Source organism: Perissodus microlepis, chromosome 15 (genome assembly GCF_051167445.1).
Source record: "Perissodus microlepis isolate ML-2025 ecotype Zambia chromosome 15, ASM5116744v1, whole genome shotgun sequence".
NCBI lineage: Eukaryota > Metazoa > Chordata > Actinopteri > Cichliformes > Cichlidae > Perissodus > Perissodus microlepis.
In genome coordinates, this window is record NC_140475.1 from 35,748,412 (window position 1) to 35,768,695 (window position 20,284).

Here is a 20,284-nt window from a genome sequence, read left to right on the forward strand (position 1 = left end):
AGGACAGAGGTGGTTTCTCGCAAGTTAAGTACTTTTCTTTTTACTGCGTTTTTTTTTTCCGAAGTCGCAACAGTATGACGTCACAACAATGTGATTGGTCACTTGCAATGTTGAACCTGGAACAACATTTATTATGATGATGTGGGAACAACACCAACACGAGGATATATCAGATCGTGCAAGAAATTGATTGAGAAATGAGCATTTGCAAGATAAAAACTTTTAATCTATCTGGTAAATAAGTGATTAGGCCTTTAAAATTCAGAGCTATTACAATTCAGTTTTCTAACGATAACCTTAGTACTAGAAAAAAGACATATCATCCAGCCACTGCTTATTACAATACATGATCAGTTTTAGGCATCACTGGGAATCTCAGAGACAAGCAGATTTCTTGGTTTCTGCTTGTATCCAAATTTCTTCTGAGCTGTTTGAAACAACCATGACAGGAACAACACATCCGAGTTGATTAAAAGACTAGTAAATTTCTATGTAATTTAATGTTAACACCCCAGATCCTCAGTGTAATTTGTGCATTTACAGCAACTGTGTCAAACATAAGGTCTGGGAGCCAGAATCAGCCCAGCAAAGACTCCACTCCAGCCCACTGGAAATCTTTGAAAAATGAAATGAAAACTTTATATTTTGTAGTTACTGAATTTTACACATTTATCTGAGTTTTACTGTTCTGACCCATTTAAGATCAAAGTGGGCAGCATGTGGCCCACAATGTAAAATGAGTCTGACATCCCTGATTTAGAGGGATATGAAATGTTACACAGATACACTCCAGTATATTCTAAGCTCTTTTTAACAGTTTATCAGTGGCTGAAATAAATGACACCTTCAGATTTGTAGTTTCTTTAGGCTACAACATGCAGTAAAATAGGCTCACGTTTACTAATTTAGGGCACAGAGCATCTTACCTGCCATTCTCAACTCTCTGGACTCCCCACAGGTCTAACCCATCTTCTGTCAGAGTTCCAGTCTTTAAAGATAAAAGATAATGAAATTCAACTGAATCAACTCGGGGTGATCTTTGCTACCAGTTGCTTCTACATATGACATGGCACTAAAATTCTACAAAGTGACTTAAGCACCGTCTTTTACAACTGATAATCTGAATAAATAAGAGACTCACTTTGTCAAAGCACACCAGATTGATCTGGCCGCAGATATTAATTCTCTGTGGGCAGATGCAGAAAATGCCAATACGTTTTAGGCGTCGCTGTGCATACACAATGCCGGCTGTCATAGCGGCTGGCAGCGCCGGTGGTACTGTTATGGTGACAATGTCCAGGGACTCAATGATGATGGTTTTAGCTGGCACCTAACAATCAAACAAACAAAAAACTGCAGACGTTTGCATGTTTGATAACCCTGATTCTCAACAATTCACAAAGAGCCCATGTTCTTCAGTGCTGAGAGATACACAAATGTATGAGAAGGCTGTCAGTTTTCTGGAGAACAAAATATTTGTTTCTACTGGCCACAGAGGATGACTCACTCTTAGAACAGCTGCCTCAGGCATTTCAACTAACCCTATTAAATTGTATTGCATTAAAAAGGGAAACCATCTGAAAACTTAATCATCTTACAAGATTTTTTGGAGAAAAAGAAAAACTGAAAGAGGAGACCGATCATTCTCCTTTAACTTTCTGCATTACCTCGTTCATGATACTGAGTACAATGGAGTAAACAAAGCCGATTCCAGCCACAGCCACCAAACACAACAGGAAGAGGTAGGCATCGCGGTACAGCTTGAAGTCGGTGGGTTTGGGATAAAGGATGGAGCGCACCAGCTGGCCTTTAGCTGTGCTGAAACCTGAGTGAAGAAAAGGAATTTTTGGTCATTTTTAAGTCTTAGGCCCTTTCTCAATTCTCAAGTACGCGAGTCCGTGCTCGCGTTCTCGGCGAGTCCGGACTTGCCGAGAACGCGAGCACGGACTCGCGATTTGTACAACTGGAACACCAGCATACTTGATGATGTCACAGGTCTGGAGTTTTTACTGCCGTCCCCTCTTAATTTAACTGTGAGTAATATGTTATGAAGCTTAACTTTAATCGCAGCCAAACCGATTTACTCAGGAACAAATAAAACACTGAAATAAACCAAACATTAACATTTAGAAGTGAACTAAGTGACTTATATATCATGTTTAGCCTCAGTAGTGAAATCTCTATTAATAAAAATAGTGTACATGTGTGCCTTAATAAAAACAAGCAGGTGAGATGTTAGAACGCTTTTATTTTTATTTTAGTGGACACTCAATACAATAGACAGCTGCTGGGGTTTGTTTAACCTGAGTAGCGAAAAGACCGCGGGGGGGTTGAAAACGATGTGCCGGGAGTCCGCTGTTCTCGCCGGCTCTAGTGATCCTCGACCTCGCTGTCTGCTATGGAGCTGGCGGGTCACAGACGTCTCCGAAAACGTCGGAGCACGTTTGGAAATATATGATATCTTGATAAATCGAGCAGATATTTGAAGTTTACACAGCTACATTCTCGCTTGAAAATAACTTAAAAGTTTATTTTGTGACCCAGAAAGAGTAATATTTAAAAGTTTTTAGCCGCGCTCGTCCGCCATTGCCGCGTTTGAGTTTTGGACGAAATGCATTCTGGGATATTTAGCTGTACCAAGTACACACAAGTCACCACCGATGCATGCGCGATAAAACGGGCGGAGCGAGAACACATCCGGGAATTTTTCGCGTTCTCGGCTTGATGCGTACTTTGAATTGGAACAGTACTTGCTCTCCGACTGATGACGTATCACGAGTACACGAGAACGCAAGTACGCATATTGAGACAGGCCCTTACTTTCTTTCATTCTGTCATTTGAACTGAGGCAAAATGTTCTGACCAAATGGACTTTTATAGATCAAACAGCAAGCTTGTTGTTCTAAATTGACAAACCATTTTATTCCAGCCAACTTTATCAAGCTCCCACTTTGCAGTAAAGTAAAGGATTTCATTAGAGACTATGTCACTAACTTATGGTAAATGGTAAATGTCCTGTATTTGTATAGTGCTTTACTTAGTCCCTATGGACCCCAAAGCACTTTACACTACATTCAGTCATCCACCCATTCACACACACACACATTCACACACTGGCAATGGCAGCTACATTGCAGCCACAGCTGCCCTGGGGCGCACTGACAGAGGCGAGGCTGCCGGATACTGGCGCCACCGGGCCCTCTGACCACCACCAGTAGGCAACAGGTGAAGTGTCTTGTCCAAGGACACAACGACCGAGACTGTCGGAGCTCGAACCAGCAACCTTCCGATTACAAGACGAACTGCCAACTCTTGAGCCACGATCGCTCCTTATAGGCTAAATCTCAGTGCCCCATTTTATTTTAAAGATCTGGATTATTATAATCACATTAATCATTAAAGCACTTGAATCCAGACCCCCAAACTAACCTGTGCGCACCACTACAGCCTTGACCAGTTCGCCTGTGTAGAAGCGGGTCTGGATGACATTGGTGCCACAGAAGAGTGTGTGTCTCTTATGCTCCTCTGTGTTGTAGGCACTACCAGCCTCCTCCCCCCTATCCCCTGGCACTGGGTTTGGGAGGTTGGTCTTTGTCACTGGAACGCTCTCACCTAATGAGGATTAAAAGACATTAGCACTGCGTCCAGAAATACATAAGAGGAAAACCAGACTGTTTGGAACTTGCAAAGAAATAAAATTTGAAGAAACAAGTCTTTACATGCGCTTCTCTACCAACCTGTAAGCATGCTTTCATTGACGATACAGGTGCCACTGACCAACACGGCGTCACATGGCATGATGGTCCCATTGCTGGGGATGACTATCACGTCACCGGGCACCAGATCAGTAGACAAAATTTCCTCGATATCTGCCAGGAAATATGTGGTAGAAACAAAGTGAGTGAATGTGTGCAATCAGATACAGACATCATACCTAAAACAGGAGAGGTGAGAAATGTATTCCAAGTGTAGACAGTGGACATGAAAGGCAACAGGGATGTAATAAACCTAAGGCAGACCCGACCACTCGCTCATTCTTTTCAACATATTGTTGTCGTCCTTTACAGACACACACCACAACAACAACAGTCAGTCAGCACAGAGTTGCAGATGCTGTGCAGGTGTGTCCGCCTCCCCTGCAGCAGCACTGGCAGCAGCCCCGCCACAGAGATATTTTGTGTTTAAGAGCCTCATAGTCTTGTTCAGCACTTCTCTCATTAATAATGCCTCTCTACGCAGCAGTGGAAAAAGCTGAGGCATCATAAGCAGTACCTTACAGTTTATGTGCCCCCACAGCTATGTCTGACAACTCTAAACCCAAGTTCAACCACCCTCCTTTGGACAACTAATGACATGCATTTTGAGATGCTAAGGTGATGGTATTGTCATCACTTCTGCAAACACAAACAGAACCTTTTGTGCAGAATAACAGACCAAACTGTCCATCCTTATTGTCATATAGACTCTAACGTTGCAGTGTTTCACAGCAGAGGACATTTAGAGGGCAGCCAGTGCAGGGTCTGGCCCGGCATAAATGCAGAAAAATCCCTGTTGTCAGATTTGGATTGGAAATCACTTTTTGAAACTAGCTGAATATAGAATGCCTGCTGCAATAATTTTTGAATCTCAAACAAAAGACAAAATCAAAGAAAAAGTTTTACAAACCATTATTGGCTCGGCATACGGACACACGAACAATACTGTGAGCTGCCACCATGTCATGAAGCATGACGTATTGCTGGAGAAAGAGAAGAAAGATAACAATGATTAAAAAACCTTTTAAATCCCATGAACATCTGTGAATTGCAAGGATGTTTTCATTTGAGTTAGTCAACCATGAGCCAGTAAACCACGTGCATGCGTTGGCCTGAAAACGCTAGATTAGATACTCAGTTTAGTCACTGGTATAAATCATAATGGTAGAAGGAAATAAGAAGGGAAAAAAGGTCTTCAACAGGCAGTCGTCTGATTCTGTGGTACTTAATGTAATGTTCCATATAAATGAGTCACCCTTTAAAGACGTTTATCTGAGACTGAAAACAAAAACAATCGTAGGAACACCATCAGGCAAAAACACAGCTGGACAAACCGGGCTTAGGCCCCATTGCTAATGAGGTGGGAAAAAAGCAAAAGCTAAGTAAGCCGTGATCATTGTGTTTTGACATAATGATACAATAAGTAAATCTAAGGATACGTTATCAGTGGCTGATATGACATAAATACTTGAATAGTTTAAGTTATTCCAAGGATGCTGAAGATTTTCAAAACAAGTGTTTATATTAGAAAAAAAGAATCAACCTGTTTCTTCTTTCACACATTTGCTGATTAATTCTGTATTAGTAGATCTCTGTGCTAAAATTTAGCTTCATTAAACAAAATCTAAGTATTACAGAAAAACAAAGTGAACTAATTTTCAATCCACTGACTTTAAATTGCTCCTGACAGAAATACGAGTTCAATTCAAGCTCATGATGTTGTAGAGCTCACCTTTTTGATGGTGTACAAAGAGGTAGCTATGGATATGACCGACATTAAAACAATGGCCACAGCATAGTAGTAATACTCATCGGCACTCCACAGGATCACACTGAAGAGTTGGAAGATGTAGAAAGGGTTGAGGACCTGCAGAAGAATTTAGAGAGGAATCGGTATGGCAAGCAAAGAGGTCAAATAAAATAAAACAAAACAAAGAGAGAAAACCAGAGAAAGATCCAGAAATCACACGAAAACAGAAATATTTGAAAATGTTGAACCAGTACAATTTCCTTAAATAAAAAATAAAAAAAAATTTAAAACATCTTTTCACTCATCATACGCTGAAATGATTAACAACCTACTTCAGCTAATCGCATTAACATGAAAAAGTAGCAAGACAGCAGTACATAAGCACGACTCTGTTCTGACAGAAGAAAAGGATTTCTGTTCTCAAATTATTATACGTGTGCCACACAATAAACTAATTCACTAATATTTGGTGCAAGGTGTCAATAAACCCACAAGATGAAAAGATGTCTCTCACACAAATTCATGCTGCATACAGAAACTCAAACTTTGCTTTACCTCTTTGATAAGCAGCTTGAAAACAGAAGGCACTTTCACTGCAATTTCATTCACTCCGAAGAACAGTCTCCTAAAAGACAGGAAGAAAAATTGTATTTAGTTTGTGTGTAAATACCAAAGACTGTGGATATTCCTCCTCCACTGTTCAGTAACTCCAGTTACAATATCAGGGCTTATAGTTTTTAACCCCAACAACTGAACAACAACAACTCCTTGCACCTACAGTGCCGTACAAACTTGAGTGACTTTGTCTTTTGATTGAATGTTACCTGTACTCCTGCTGGTTCCTAGTCAGGCCTGTGCTGTGCTCCGAGTGGAGGGTGGAGCAGCTGACCTGCAGATCCTCCAGGCCACTGTAATAGGAACATTGGAGGAGATACTTTAATTCCACATAACCGCAACAGCAAAAGCAAAACAAGTATGCAAGTTGCTATAAAATGAAAATCTTCTCCCCCTCAAGTTTTTTTTGTTAGTCAACATACAGAGCAAGAGACATATATAGTTGTCATTACTGCTGTGTGCAACCTTTGAAGAGTTTACTTAAGAGGATTCTGCAGTGAAAATAAAAAGTTATATAGTTATAAAAGAATGCTTACGTTAAAACCTCAAAGTTCTGTTTCTCGTTGTTCCAATAATACTTTGTGCTATGAAAGGTAAAGTAGCGAATCTGAGGGGAAAAAAGAGCAAAGGGACCAAAATAAGAGACAGATTTATTTGGCAAAAGTAATCATATTTGTATTGTTGTCCATAAAACAACCCTTCAATGAACTTGAACGACAGTCACATTCATTTATGTGCTTAGTGCATTTCCAGTTTATACTACAGATTTATGTTGAGACAAGTGTTGTGCCTACCTGCGTGGGCTGGTAGTCTGCAAATTTTCTGATGAGCTCCTGAGCAGGGCTGCCATCGGAGGGGTGAGCAGTGTGTCCGTTGGCCTGAGGTGGGGAAGCAGAGGAGGAGAAGGGGCAGGAGAGGGAGGAAGGAGAGGAAGGGGAGGAGGGGGAGGTGGTCTGGGTCTCCAGGCTGTGGAAGGGGTTTCTCCCTGGGGCAAGCATCACTCGCACCCTGGCCAGGAACCAGCGCCGGAACTCATCCTAAACCACCCAAACAAAGTTAATCTAGTGAATTTCTGAGAAGCTTCATTAAGTAACAACAAATTTCCCCCTATTAAGTGCAATATTTATGAGGAGGAACAACATTATTCTATATGTCAGTCTCCATTTTTAGTCACTGGGAAGTGGGGTGAGAGCTCATAACTATATTTCCATTAATATAATGGAAAAATACAGATGTGAAATCTTTTATTAAAATAATAATAATAATAATAATAATAATAATAATAATAATAATAATAATAATAATAATAATAATGTAGACAGACAGAAATCAACACAAAAAAAACAACAAAGAAAAAGCCCACAACTGTGTTTGCACGTTTTAAAAATAAATGTTAATTATTATCATTATTATTATTTACTAGTCTTCAAAATAGTTACTTCTAATTACGTCTTTACCATTTTTTTTCATGAATTGGCAACACCAAATAAAAAATAAAAAAGAAGCCAAAATTGTTTTAATATGTTTTGATTAGTTTGTTGATAAAATGTCTACTCTCTAAAATCCACCACTTCCTTTCACAATTTCTTGATTAGATTTTTTCCAACCAAATATTAAAAACCCATTTAATACAAAGAAAGAGAGAAAAAAAAAAAAGAAAAACTTATTTTCTAAGTAAATAATTTTTCTCTTTTTTGAATAATAATGACTCACTGCTGCTTTACTTGCTACCTACCGTGGAGCGCAGCAACACCACTTCGGCATCACGGGCTGTGGTACGAGTGCAGGTGGACTTGACGCACCATTCTGGCATCCAGTAGAGCACCAGGAGAAGGAAGCCCCCTGTACACAGCACCCCGAGGCCCACCAGGGCCATCTGCCAACGACACAGACGGTAGCCCTGCAGCTCCTTAACAAAAAAAAAAGAGAAAACAGGAGCACAGTATGGCACGTTAGGAAGGAATCGTTTTTTCAATATGCGTATATGTGAAATGAAAAAGACACATACCACCTCCTCCTCTTCCCCCTTGTTGACAATCTTGAGGTCTTCCTTCTCCATGCTGCAGAACAGTTTGCCAAGCCCCTTCCTTAGTCACTGCAAACAGAACAGGCAAAACGTCAACGGTGAACAGTGCGGGAAACATTTAAGCTTCACAGCAGGCTTTGAAACCGAGAGCTCAACAGCACAGTGTCGGAACAAGTCACAAGATAACACCAGATTATTTGTTTAAATTTAAGATTGACTAATCAAAGACCTGTAAAGTGCTTAACAATGTCAAATGTCAAAGACAAATGTCAAAAGCAAATTACAACTTTGGAAAGCAAGTTTCTGTCTTTTTAATCAATATTCTTAACTCAATCTTCTTGACTGAAGTGACCAGGGATTTTGTATTTAAGCTCCACGTGGTAGGTCGGATATTGCTTAGGAAGGAAGATGAATTTCTGCATCATTCACAAGATCAAAAAAACATTTACCAGCACTCAAAGTATGCACTTTAAGCCAAAGAGGTTTGGACCAGCGGAAGTAACGGCAACTACAGGAGGGTTTTAATCTATAACACATATAGTCACACATATAATCTATAGAATATATAGTTTTAGCTAGCATATCATACACATGTTATACTCGCTAACCCTGCGAGCAAGCTATATATTTTATTTTTAGATTTCTTGAAAGAAATATCACTTGTGGATTTTTTCCCCCAATAAAGTTTGAAGTGACAAATCCTCACCCCCCACCTCCCTCTTCACCCACGACTGCAGACCTGCTGATGGTTCCAACACCATCATTAAGTTTGCAGATGACACCACGGTGACTGGCCTCATCAGTGACAACGATGAGGCCGCCTACAGGGAGGAGGTGGATCGTCTGGCTGAGTGGTGCGACACAAACAACCTGCTGCTTAACACCGAGAAGACCAAGGAGCTCATCGTGGACTACAGGAGGAATGCTGACCCACATCCACCCATCCACATTAAGGGGACGGCTGTGGAGCGTGTGAGCAGCTTCAAGTTCCTGGGAGTCCACATCTCCGAGGATCTCATCTGGATGACCAACTGCTCCAAGCTGGTCAAGAAGGCTCACCAGCGCCTCTTCTTCTTGAGGACTCTGAGGAAGAACCACCTGTCCTCAGACATCCTGGTGAACTTCTATTGCTGCACCATCGAGAGCATCCTGACCAACTGTATAACAGTCTGGTACGGGAACTGCTCTGCCTCGGACCGGAAGGCGTTGCAGAGGGTCGTGAAAACTGCCCAGCGCATCGCCAGAGCACCACTTCCTGCCATAAAGGACATCTACAGGAAGCGGTGTCTGAAAAGGGCTGGGAAAGTCATCAAAGACCCCAGTCACCCATCACATGGACTCTTCACCCTCCTGCCCTCTGGGAGGCGCTACAGGAGCCTCCGGACTAAGACCACCAGGTACCGGAACAGCTTCTTCCCCACAGCTGTCAGACTCCTGAACTCTGCCTCCTGACATCTGACCCACCTTAACACATGGACTGAACATACACACACCCACAACCACCTACACACACACACACAATGGACAACTGTACCCTCAAACACACAATAATAACATGGACTGAACCACCACTCACAACCACTAGCACTTTATATAGCCTCTGTAGAAATTATCCACATATCTCACTTAACTGCACTACTGTATAGTTCTGTGTAAATAATCATTCTGTACATACGATAATTTTTAATTCTATAACTGTTCACAACTTGCATAGTTCCCATTTCTGTATAGCTGTATATCTCATATTTCTCATATATCTCAAGTTCTTTATTTCATATTTCTGTATAGTTTTTTTTTCATATATATATCCTGTTCATAGCCTGTACATAGCTTGTACTCACTACAGCCTGTACATACTTATGGTTACAGAATATTCATAACATACTTCATACCGTGTACATATTACATACCGTAATAGACCCATTTCTGTAATATACTTACATATCTATATTATTGCTAATATATATTGTAATATATCTATATCATGGCTAAAGCACTTCTTGATGGATGCAAACTACATGTCGTTGCCCTGTACCTGTGACATGTGCAATGTAAAATAAAGTTGAATTCTATTCTATTCTATTCTTTTCTGGCTGCCACTTCAAACAATACTGTCTTTATTTCTGTGGCTCTCTCTTATTATGAATCACTTTGTGGCAGAATACACTTTAGACAAATGTAAATGAAAGCATCGCTGTATGCCAATTGTAAACTGCAGGCATGTGCCAGTCAGTTTAGAATAGTTCCCATTAACTAATTTCACTTGGTAAGGATAAAATTGGAATAAAATATAAATTAAAACATTATGGACATAAAGTTAAGAACATGTCTATGGATACATTAGTGAACCGTTTTGTTTTTTCTATCTCTGTCCACATACAGTCGTGCAGCATTTACACTGGGTTAAAGAGAATTTAGCAAATTACAAATTCAGATGTAGACTGTAGCACACAAAAAATGGCCCAGCACTTCCCAAAAAGCTGCTCAACCTTAGTACACCTGAGACTATCTCTTAAGACTGTCAATACACCCACACAGTCTGAATGACTCATCAAACTCATGCATTACTCCATATCAAACTTGTTGCTCCATTCCCCTCTCAATTCCCAAGAGGACTACTCATCCCGTACAGAAGGAAAATTGCCAGTGTGTTTGGATGTGCATGTGAATTTTGCTGCATTATCCACTGAACAATCTTTGTCAAATGATTTCTAAGGTGCTTGTAAACACAAGTTAGGCTATAGACAGTTTCACTTTTTACTTAAAAAAACCCCAGCAAACCCTCACTAAGTAATATTACAGACAGTTGATCAGGTTCACTCCAGAGGGGCTAAATGGGGCTACTTGGGGAAACATGGCACACAAAGATACAAATTAATGTTTCAAGAAGTAAGGCCCAGACATTAAAACAGTGCCGCATTTGACCATTTCTACATTCCACAAAAGACAAGAGAAAGTAAAAAAGAAATCGGAGAATCCAGCTTCTCTGATTACATCGGGCACCACTGGTGGGGTGTGGAGTAACTGAAGGTGTAGCTCTGAAAGTCAAGAAAAACAAGCCTCTGACCATCTGTACCTACTTATACACAATAGTTCTGTGTAATTACACCCAAACCAAGGACTGCTTGACCTTTACCTTCCACTGTGCTAGTCTTATACAGGTCAGTATAGACAGGAGTCAAAGTTAACTGAAGTTAGACTCAGGTTACAAGCCTGAATATTAAATAGCAAAATACATCAGTACACACAAAGATAAGCAAATCCAACGAGGTATTAAGTCAGGCAAATGGTTAGGATACCCTCTCTGACAGCAATTATCACTGGAGAGTTCTGGTATGATATGTCAGGACAGAGTGCCAACAGGGCCACCCTTCTACTGCATCCAACGCCCTGTATAACCCAATTATCCTATATCACTGCCTCGCACACTCAGATCTTATCTGCCTGCTGCACCCGGGTGGACTTTTTCTCTGGCATACTGCGGGATATTTTGCTTAGGACCAAGCCCTTCCTTGTATTTTTCAATAGCAGCCCCCCTAGCCAGCGCTCAGCGGTGGCTGCATAACAACAAGAACATTCCCTCCTAAATTTCTGCTATAACTGGAAATGCCAACCCAAGTACATCATGGACACAAGCACCCACATGACTGTCCAGAAATGCATTGGGAAGGCACAAGCACAACCCGATTGCATTACAGAACCATAGAAACATATAGGTTCAGTTAATTAGTTCCTGTGATTACCATGGACCAAATGGATTTAAATTTATTAACGGGAATCATTTCATCTTATTTTAAAAGCTTGTACAGATTCTCCCACATACAGCTTAATAATTACAAGCCATTTTTTCCATTTCAGTATTAACATCCTTATTTTCAAGGACCAAACAGTCTTGGGATCTGGTGTAGGTGAAGATGATATAGAGTGGGGAAAAAATACTCATGAGACACCCAGAAAATTTGCCAAGACAAAGTTTGAAATAAATGGAAAAAAAGAAATTAATGTGACAATAGTTAGCATCAAGGAGGATTTATAGGCAGAAAGCATGCTTGGCAATCTTTCCATAAAACTACATGCATTTAGCTTGACAACAATCTAAGATTAATCAAAGATTTTTGTACATAAAACTCTGGTAACAGAGAGTGGTGTCATATGCTTTGGACTGTTAAAGGTTACACCTGAGTCATTAACTATTTTGTATTAAAGTGGTACTACAATAGAACCCTGTGGCACACCTCTGTTGACACTAATGAGGCTGGACTGTAAGCCATCAGACCCCACAGCTTGTATACCACAGCTGAGACAATTTGCCACCAAAACCAAAAAAAGATGCCTCATAAGACAGTCACGATAAAGAGTATCAAAAGCCTTAGATCAATGACTAAATATAATCAGGTACTGTTTTGTACCCCAAACAGAAGAATGACAAATAAATGACACATTTTAAAATAGAGTACTATGTTAAAAATGACCTCAATGACATAACATGACATAACATCCAAATATAAATTGCAGCTAAAAAGGATTACAGAGTATCAAGTTTATGTGGTTACTGAAACCAAGACTGTTACGTAGTCTATCCAGATAACAGAGGGTGGTGACCTCCAATTACAGGTTCCAAACAGACAACAGCGGTTGAAACCTTACCAGACTTATGACCCCATTTATGATTCAAGTGAAGCTAAGAAAAAGTCGAGTCAACTTTTTTTCCCCATCTGCCAGGTCAGGAATGGTTACAAAGTAAATAAATAAGGTGTATGGAAATATTGCAACATAATAAGAAAATTGGGTATGGTTAAAAGTTTGCTAAAATGCCGTAACAATAGAACATTTTGCATCATAACAGAGAGAAGAAAAATATAGTATTCGTTGTTGCCTTCCTTTTACTTAATTCATGAAGTAAAACAGCAGCTGGTCATCATATTTGCTGTGCAATTGACCCCTTGGGGATTAATCAGAATCAGAATACTTTATTGATCCCTAGGGGAAATTATTAACACTTTGGTTGTCTGGTAATTAAAATGAAGATTTTTTTTTCGGATGGTGTGGATAAATTAGATATTGAAAACCACAAAAAGTTGAACATAACTAAATTACTGCTTAACGTGAATGTTCAACTGATTCATATTAAAGCATGCCTCGGCAGATTTCAGCAACATAACTGAGTGAGTATATCACAAGTCTTTTAACAAAATTATGCTTTTTGAAGGTTTCTGTGCACCTACCTTGAGAGCCAGGGACAAAATGCCCCAGGCGGTCCTCTTCCCCACAGTTAGCTTGCTCTCTAACCACACTAACCTGGAACCCTGGATGGAAAGATCCAAGAGAAAAAAAACATTAAAAATTACATCAAACAATCTACATTACAATTGATTTCCAAATATTCTGAGTCTTAGGTAGGTTGAAGGTTAACTGAGGATACACATTTACAAACCAATATTACCAAATAGCCAAAACTGTTCAGAGCTTCTCCTTAATTGTCGCTTCATCAAGATAAAGAAAGATTGCTTCAGAATTTGATTGTAGTTGATCATTTGATTTGGTCCTGTTGCCACCTTTTCCAACAACACTTCAATTCTTCTTCTTCTTCTTTTTTTTTTAAAGTTAAGTAACTAAAGAATTAAATAAATAAAAATGGGTTAAATGTGAGTTTAGTCCAAAACCTAAACTGGCACCACTGTGGAATAAGAAGTCTGTTCATATAAGATGGATCTGTTGGGTTTCCAAACTTAAGTTATTCATTATGATGTTGTACCCATCTTAATAAAAGCTTTTGACCTATTTTACACCTGAAATTATTCAACGATTTACTGTGTGACAAACTGTTCATTTGGTTTTGTTATTTATTCATTACTGAGAATATACAAGCATGTTGTGGCCTCCAAACTAAATATTGAGGATGAAACAGGTTCCAGTTTTACATCTTCCCAAGGACTTCAGAATCTCAGTACTTCAGGTGCCAAGATGATAAGAAATTTTTTCCACTTCACTCCAAAGTTTAGAATTACACCAGCCAATTGCTCAGCAGATAAGGTATGCCTCCTGCTTTGAATACGAGAGTGACAGGAGAAACTAGTATTCTCACTGGAACACTGAGGACCTTGTGTGAGGCCTCCAGGAACCAACATGACTTCACAGATATTTATAGATCGCTTGAGCCCAGCCTAAGGCCACATTGTTGTCTCTTATCTAATCAAATAAGAGACAACAATGTGGCCTTAGACTAATCAATCTGCCATTGTATTAATAAGCAATGTTTGCTTGGGGAAAAAAATAAAACATGAAGCAGCTGTTGATCTTTTTTTCCCCAAACAAGAGAAAACATTGCAATCATCCGAGTTCCTGCAAAGACTCTGTAAGATGAAAAAAAATCCACTTAATATAAATTTATAAAACCTCAGAGGCTCAATCATGAACACCTATTTGAGTCCTAAAGCATCTATGATCCTGTACAGCTTTTACACAGCCCAGTACCTTATATAACCACAATATTGTAGGCATGTATTTGATTGCGGAGTTTATGGCTTTAATATGCAAACAATCATTAAAGTCAGCAAGTGGAACATTACATATGGCCAGCATGGAAACAAATTCTACCAAAGTGGGCTACCAATGTTTCTCGATTTTTATTCTGTGAAATATTTTTTAGTTACTGTATCAACTACAAAAATTGTTAGAAAACACTAAAATATGTCATCAAAATCTTTGATGCAAGTACATCCACTTACATAAAATTTACACGGCATACAAGAAGCGTCCAGAGAACCGTTCTTGTTCTCCATTCTTTTCTTTTTTTTAACAATAACAAATGATTAGCGGTCAAAGATTCACTTAGCATGTGGGATTTAATTAAAAATACTGCTTGCACATAATGCTCGGGCACTTCGTAGATTTTTATCTTAGCAAAGAGACAAATAAATAATGAGAGTAGACATATACTCCTTTCCCTTTCTGTCCTGTTCTACAACACACAAGACAAAAAGGAAAAAGTGAACAATGAGCCATGACCTAATGACATAAGTCTATAATTCGTGGAAGCATTTGGAGGAAAAAGTGTTTTGTTGCCATCATACTCTGAACTCAATGCGCTTTCTTTATCACTTCCCCTCCTACTCATTGGGTATTAAAGCCAAACTATGTTTCCCATCATGAACCAGTCATGTTGTTTATCATTGTAGCTTCTGGGTTCACTTTAAAAAATAAATAAATAAAATCTTTTAACTACCTGCCCTTCCTCTCCTGTGTAGACTAAAAGGAGTTCCTGAGACAGCCTTCAAAGTTCTCCACCACATAACATAAGTTTAATAAATAACTGAATACAATTTTAACTTGCTTGTTTTACCTAAAATGTATGTTCCATTCATGCACATAGAGCATCTACTGCATCCTTTGGGTTTAGGTACATACACAGATATGAAAAAAAAAACAAACAATGATGTAAAGTGTTGACTTGTTGGTTATAGTTAATCAGTTTTTGTTTTTGTTTTTTTTTTTACATCTGACAAAGTCTGTGTCAGACTTTGTTACAGAGGTAGCCCCAAATTTAGGAACAAGCGCCTCAACTTGTTTTGGCTGGTCTCTCTGGGATGCCACAGTGACTGTTGCAAACTGTCACCTAAAGCAACGAAAAACTATTGCAGTAAACAGTGCATTTCCTGCAGCACGAAATAAACGATAGAGTATAACATAAAACGATAGATAAAGTTGTCATCTGATATATTTTGTCAATCTGGGGGAGCATCACAATGGCATAACGATTATAACGCACAACCACAAACCACATGAAGCCTAAACTTGCACACACAGAAAATAAGAAAGAACTGCAAGGCTGAGGCTGTGTTGAGCATTCCAATCTTCAAATCTTTAAACCCGACCTTTAAAAAGAAACTCATAAGACTCTCAAACGTGTGCTGACATGCAATTAAGAACAGGAATCCAATTTGTCTGAAGTGCTGAAGCTAAAACTTATCAAAAATAAGAAGGATTTGAGTGGTTAAATGCTTCATTTATTCAATACAAATCTTGAAATGATTTCAGTGTGTTCATCGGCACGTATAAAGACATCAGTTTAACCACGACACAGTAACACCAACTCTGATCACTAGTTGCAAAATGTTAACAGTAACTCTTCTATCTCATACCTGCCCTGCTCATATTCAATTTTAATGCGATTAAAGAAAGATCAGGAGTCTCCCCATGTATGAACAACAGAATTAATAATGATAGCTGTGTAAGGAATCTGAAGAAATCCAAACATTAGTTATGGTTATAATCGCAGCAATCACACCAGGGAGCCATGTCAAATTCATTCAGCTGCAAGACATCAACCAGAAACACACAGCTTAAGTTGTTTTTAAAAAATACATGAAAAAAAGTCCTGCAAAAGATGGTATCTGTTTATCTCAACATCATGAATTCTGTTAGGAATTACCTAAGTCACAGAACCTAAAACTCACAGAGGAACTGTTACAACTTCTCCATGTTATTCGAAGAAATGTCCAGCCGAGGAGCTTGAAAAACTGGTCTCAAGACAAACTAGGAAAACTGGCTTAGTTTAAAGGTAGTTAAAGGTGAGATCACCTTACATCATATACTCTTGCACCTTACTGCAGAAACAAATATAACAAAACAAACACAAAACTGTGAAGAGAGCTGCTGAAATGATGTGCCATCGTCATCTGTGTCAGGTGAAAACGGACTTCAAGGGATGACTCCAGACGGTGAAAGACAAAAAAGAAAAGAAAAAGACAGCTTGGTTTCCTTTCCTATGGAAAGAAAATACTAGAGGGAAAAGCCTGGGAAAAACTTTAATCCTCAAGATCAAAAGTATGCTAAGGTTCAAGTCTGACCGCATGATCTTGGATTAACAGGAAAATTGTTTGAAACTGTGCTTTTCACTTTACAGAGGTGTGTACTAGTACACAATTTCAATTAGGTATTAACTTTTTCAACACGGTCGTAACACCAAGACAGCTTATTTACACTTTCCTATCCTCATATGAGAAACGAGTGAGGAAAATAACCCAAACAGTAGCCACAGTCTGCCAAGTCACAGGGCTGGACTGCCAGCATCTGGTATATTCGGTAGGTACTCTGATTACATGCTACAAGCTAACAGAGTAAAAGGTAGAATTACAGGTCATTTTTAAACCTACAGTGTGTCAGCAGCAAAGGAGCCAAGTGTCATTCAGCATTTCATACATGTAATGGTAGTAAAGCTCGACTTCAGCAGTTGTTTGTTATTATGAAACATCAGTTTAGGAAACCCAAAACTTCCCCTGTGTCAATATAAGTGCGTGGCTCCGCTACTGCAAGGTGGATTAGTGGTACAACTGTGCTGTTAACATGCATTACGTATTTTAACCCGGTATATGGAAAGTTAAAAAAAAAGTTTATATATTCTTTTAATATAACCAATGATCTAATTATCTTTAGAAGATGCCTCTTGAATAAATGGACTGGTTCTTTTATAGAGCTATTCTACTCTGAGTAATCAAAGTGCTTTATATAACTTCCCTCATTACCCATTCACACCGATTCATACAAGCACTTTTATCTATGGTTTACTCAACTCAGTCAACAAGTGCTTTTTATCTAACATTCACACACATTCATACTCCAATAGATGCATCAAAGAGCAACTTATAACTTAGTAGATGACCTACTCTACTTCCTCCCACAACAGGAGGACTGTATCTAGATTACACTCATATCACTTGTGACAATTGATTATGCTGAAAGAGCCCGACGGGTGCTGATAAGAGCAAGCAACAGTCACGATCTGCAAATAAGCTCTGCCATATATGCCTAATAACACCTGATAAACAATGCTCTAAGGTCGTACAGTACATGTTTGGCAAGATGTTTTTGGTGTTTTTATGACCTCACTTTGCTACCTAAAGCCTTAAAAAGTCTTAATCAACATGACATTGCTATTCTCAGGTTTGCACTGGTCTGTTAAATTTTACAGTTGTTCCTATTTGCCGCGTTCTCACTTTTGCTGAGAACTTGAGTGTTCTGGTCTTACTGAAGGCAAACTGTGATACCAGCAGTAGAAAGCTGTGTTTCTCTATCACACTGCTCCGAGGCTCCCACATCAAACAGCGCTGGGCTGCTGAGAGGACTTTTACCATGTCAGGATATTTCACATCTCTGCTCTGAATTAACACTGGCAGGCCTTCCATCACAGGTTGATGTGTTCAAGCTCACCTGTAAAAGCCCTACAGGCACTGGCTCAAAGGACAGTGGAATACTGGCACCAAACTTCTTAATTTAAACCGCTTTCAAGTGCTCAGCTCGACAAGACCTCAAGCTCCCTCACAGAGAAGAGCCAAGTCCATGGGTAAAAGGGCAAGTTAGCTTCTTAGTTCTTCAATTCTTCTTTATCCAGTTTAAAACAAAAAATAGTTTTAAGTGCTCATAAGTACGAAATTTACCCAAAAGATAAACAGATGAACAGACATAACTACAGACCTATCTTATTTACAGACTGGACCAATAGGAATGGATATTACTCCACTCAACTCAACGTTCATATTGTCACTAACTATAGTGATACTGAAGATAACACTGGCTCTGTTAAAGTGAAAAGACATCAAATATTTACAAATATATTATCTACTGAGACACAAAGAAACTGGAACTTTAACAGGACATGTTTTGCTGGCTCAGTAAATCCAAACAACTTTCTCATCCTTCCACTACTGAAGCCTTTTTTGGACCCAGTCATATGTAAGTCCTATCACTTATATATGTATATAAATAGCAGCCTGCAGTCTGAATTATTGAAATATACACCATCTACAGCACTGACAATACCGATACCCTGGCCTTGGGTATCTATCAATACCAAATATAGCTTCATTGCAGTTTCAATGCCAGTGTTAAATTAAAAAGCTGGGAATCACTCTTCTGTATGAGTTTAGCTTCAACACTAATATCTTGACTGAAGTATTTGTTAGCAATTAAAAGAATTTATACATTAAAAAACAAACAAACATGACAACCAGACCATAAATTAAATTTAAAAAAAATGTTTAAATGAAATTTGTTATTTACCTAATTTATTTGAATTCACTCATTACTGCACAGTTGATTGTGTATTTACAAAGTCCCAAGTTAGTGCTACCTAATCCAAATACAGGATTGGTACATCTGCAATACAGAAATCCAAAAAGCAATTTACACCTAACTGTGCTGGAAGAATCTTTACTCAATAAAACTAATCTTCTGAAATTGATCTAAATGAATTACAAATGAAAAAAAAAAAAAAAAAAAAAAAAAAAAAACACACATTTTGACAGGTTTATATTCTTTTTACTTTGACACAATTTTTTCAAGCTAAAAGGATGATATCTTTGTATAATTAAGGTGTGATTCTCAGAGAAATAGAATCTTGCATAGCCAGACTTTTCTCTACAACAGTTTAAAAACTTTTTTGGTAGAATTTGTGAACAGAAATGCAAGGATGCCCCTGACAGATCACAAATGTAAACATATTCTTTGTCGCTCTTTAAGTCCATTCAGCGAAAGAACCAACCCCTTACACGTTTCTGCATGATCCAAATCTTCATCAAAACTTGCCATTTGGAGTGTACAGGTTACTAGTTTAAGACAGTCTTATGCCAACAGTCCACATCTTATCAGTTAGACGAGGTTATTTATATACCCAACAGTTGGCAAGTCAATTATCTGGCAACACCTGCATCACGAAGATGAAACAGTGTTTCAAACAAATCTGCAAAAATGTCAGTGAAAATGACAGATTAGCAAAGGGCGCGTGTGGACGCACGCACACACACAAAATCAAAGGCAGTGAAAATCCAAAATGGAAAGCATCACAGATATAAGGCCTCAAACCTGTACTCAGGTCAACAGGGCTAAGGCACGGCTGTAGGAGCCACAAGAAGAAGCTCTGGTGCTAATGTTTGCCAGAGGGCATGTGGAAAGTCCAGAGTCCACTTCGCAATCACACTGAGAATTTGTGGCAGAACTTAAAAACCTCTCTTCATGTGGGGCACAAGAGTGTCCGAGGCCAGCGTTGCAAATTAACCACAACATGCACACAAGTAAAAGAGTGGGTTTAGTGAAAGCTGACAAAAAAGGGGGAAACATTTGCATAGATTTCTGATACAACTA

At 39.0% G+C, this 20,284-nt stretch overlaps 1 protein-coding gene across 2 annotated transcripts in view; it reads right to left on the minus strand.

Annotated features, from left to right (window-relative positions):
- Window positions 1–20,284, minus strand: part of atp13a3 (ATPase 13A3) — a 35,756-nt gene that overhangs the window by 14,179 nt on the left and 1,293 nt on the right. For both annotated transcript variants that reach the window (XM_084954260.1, XM_084954259.1), the window contains exons 2-15: window positions 13,372–13,452; window positions 8,129–8,215; window positions 7,856–8,029; window positions 6,915–7,157; window positions 6,657–6,727; window positions 6,330–6,413; window positions 6,061–6,130; window positions 5,488–5,622; window positions 4,666–4,738; window positions 3,738–3,869; window positions 3,430–3,612; window positions 1,668–1,825; window positions 1,142–1,330; window positions 927–988 (exon numbers count right to left, since the gene is read on the minus strand). In XM_084954260.1, the coding sequence (XP_084810386.1) occupies window positions 927–988; window positions 1,142–1,330; window positions 1,668–1,825; window positions 3,430–3,612; window positions 3,738–3,869; window positions 4,666–4,738; window positions 5,488–5,622; window positions 6,061–6,130; window positions 6,330–6,413; window positions 6,657–6,727; window positions 6,915–7,157; window positions 7,856–8,029; window positions 8,129–8,179 (1,625 nt within the window). In that variant the 5' untranslated portion in view covers window positions 8,180–8,215; window positions 13,372–13,452. The remainder of the gene's footprint in view (window positions 1–926; window positions 989–1,141; window positions 1,331–1,667; window positions 1,826–3,429; window positions 3,613–3,737; window positions 3,870–4,665; window positions 4,739–5,487; window positions 5,623–6,060; window positions 6,131–6,329; window positions 6,414–6,656; window positions 6,728–6,914; window positions 7,158–7,855; window positions 8,030–8,128; window positions 8,216–13,371; window positions 13,453–20,284) is intronic.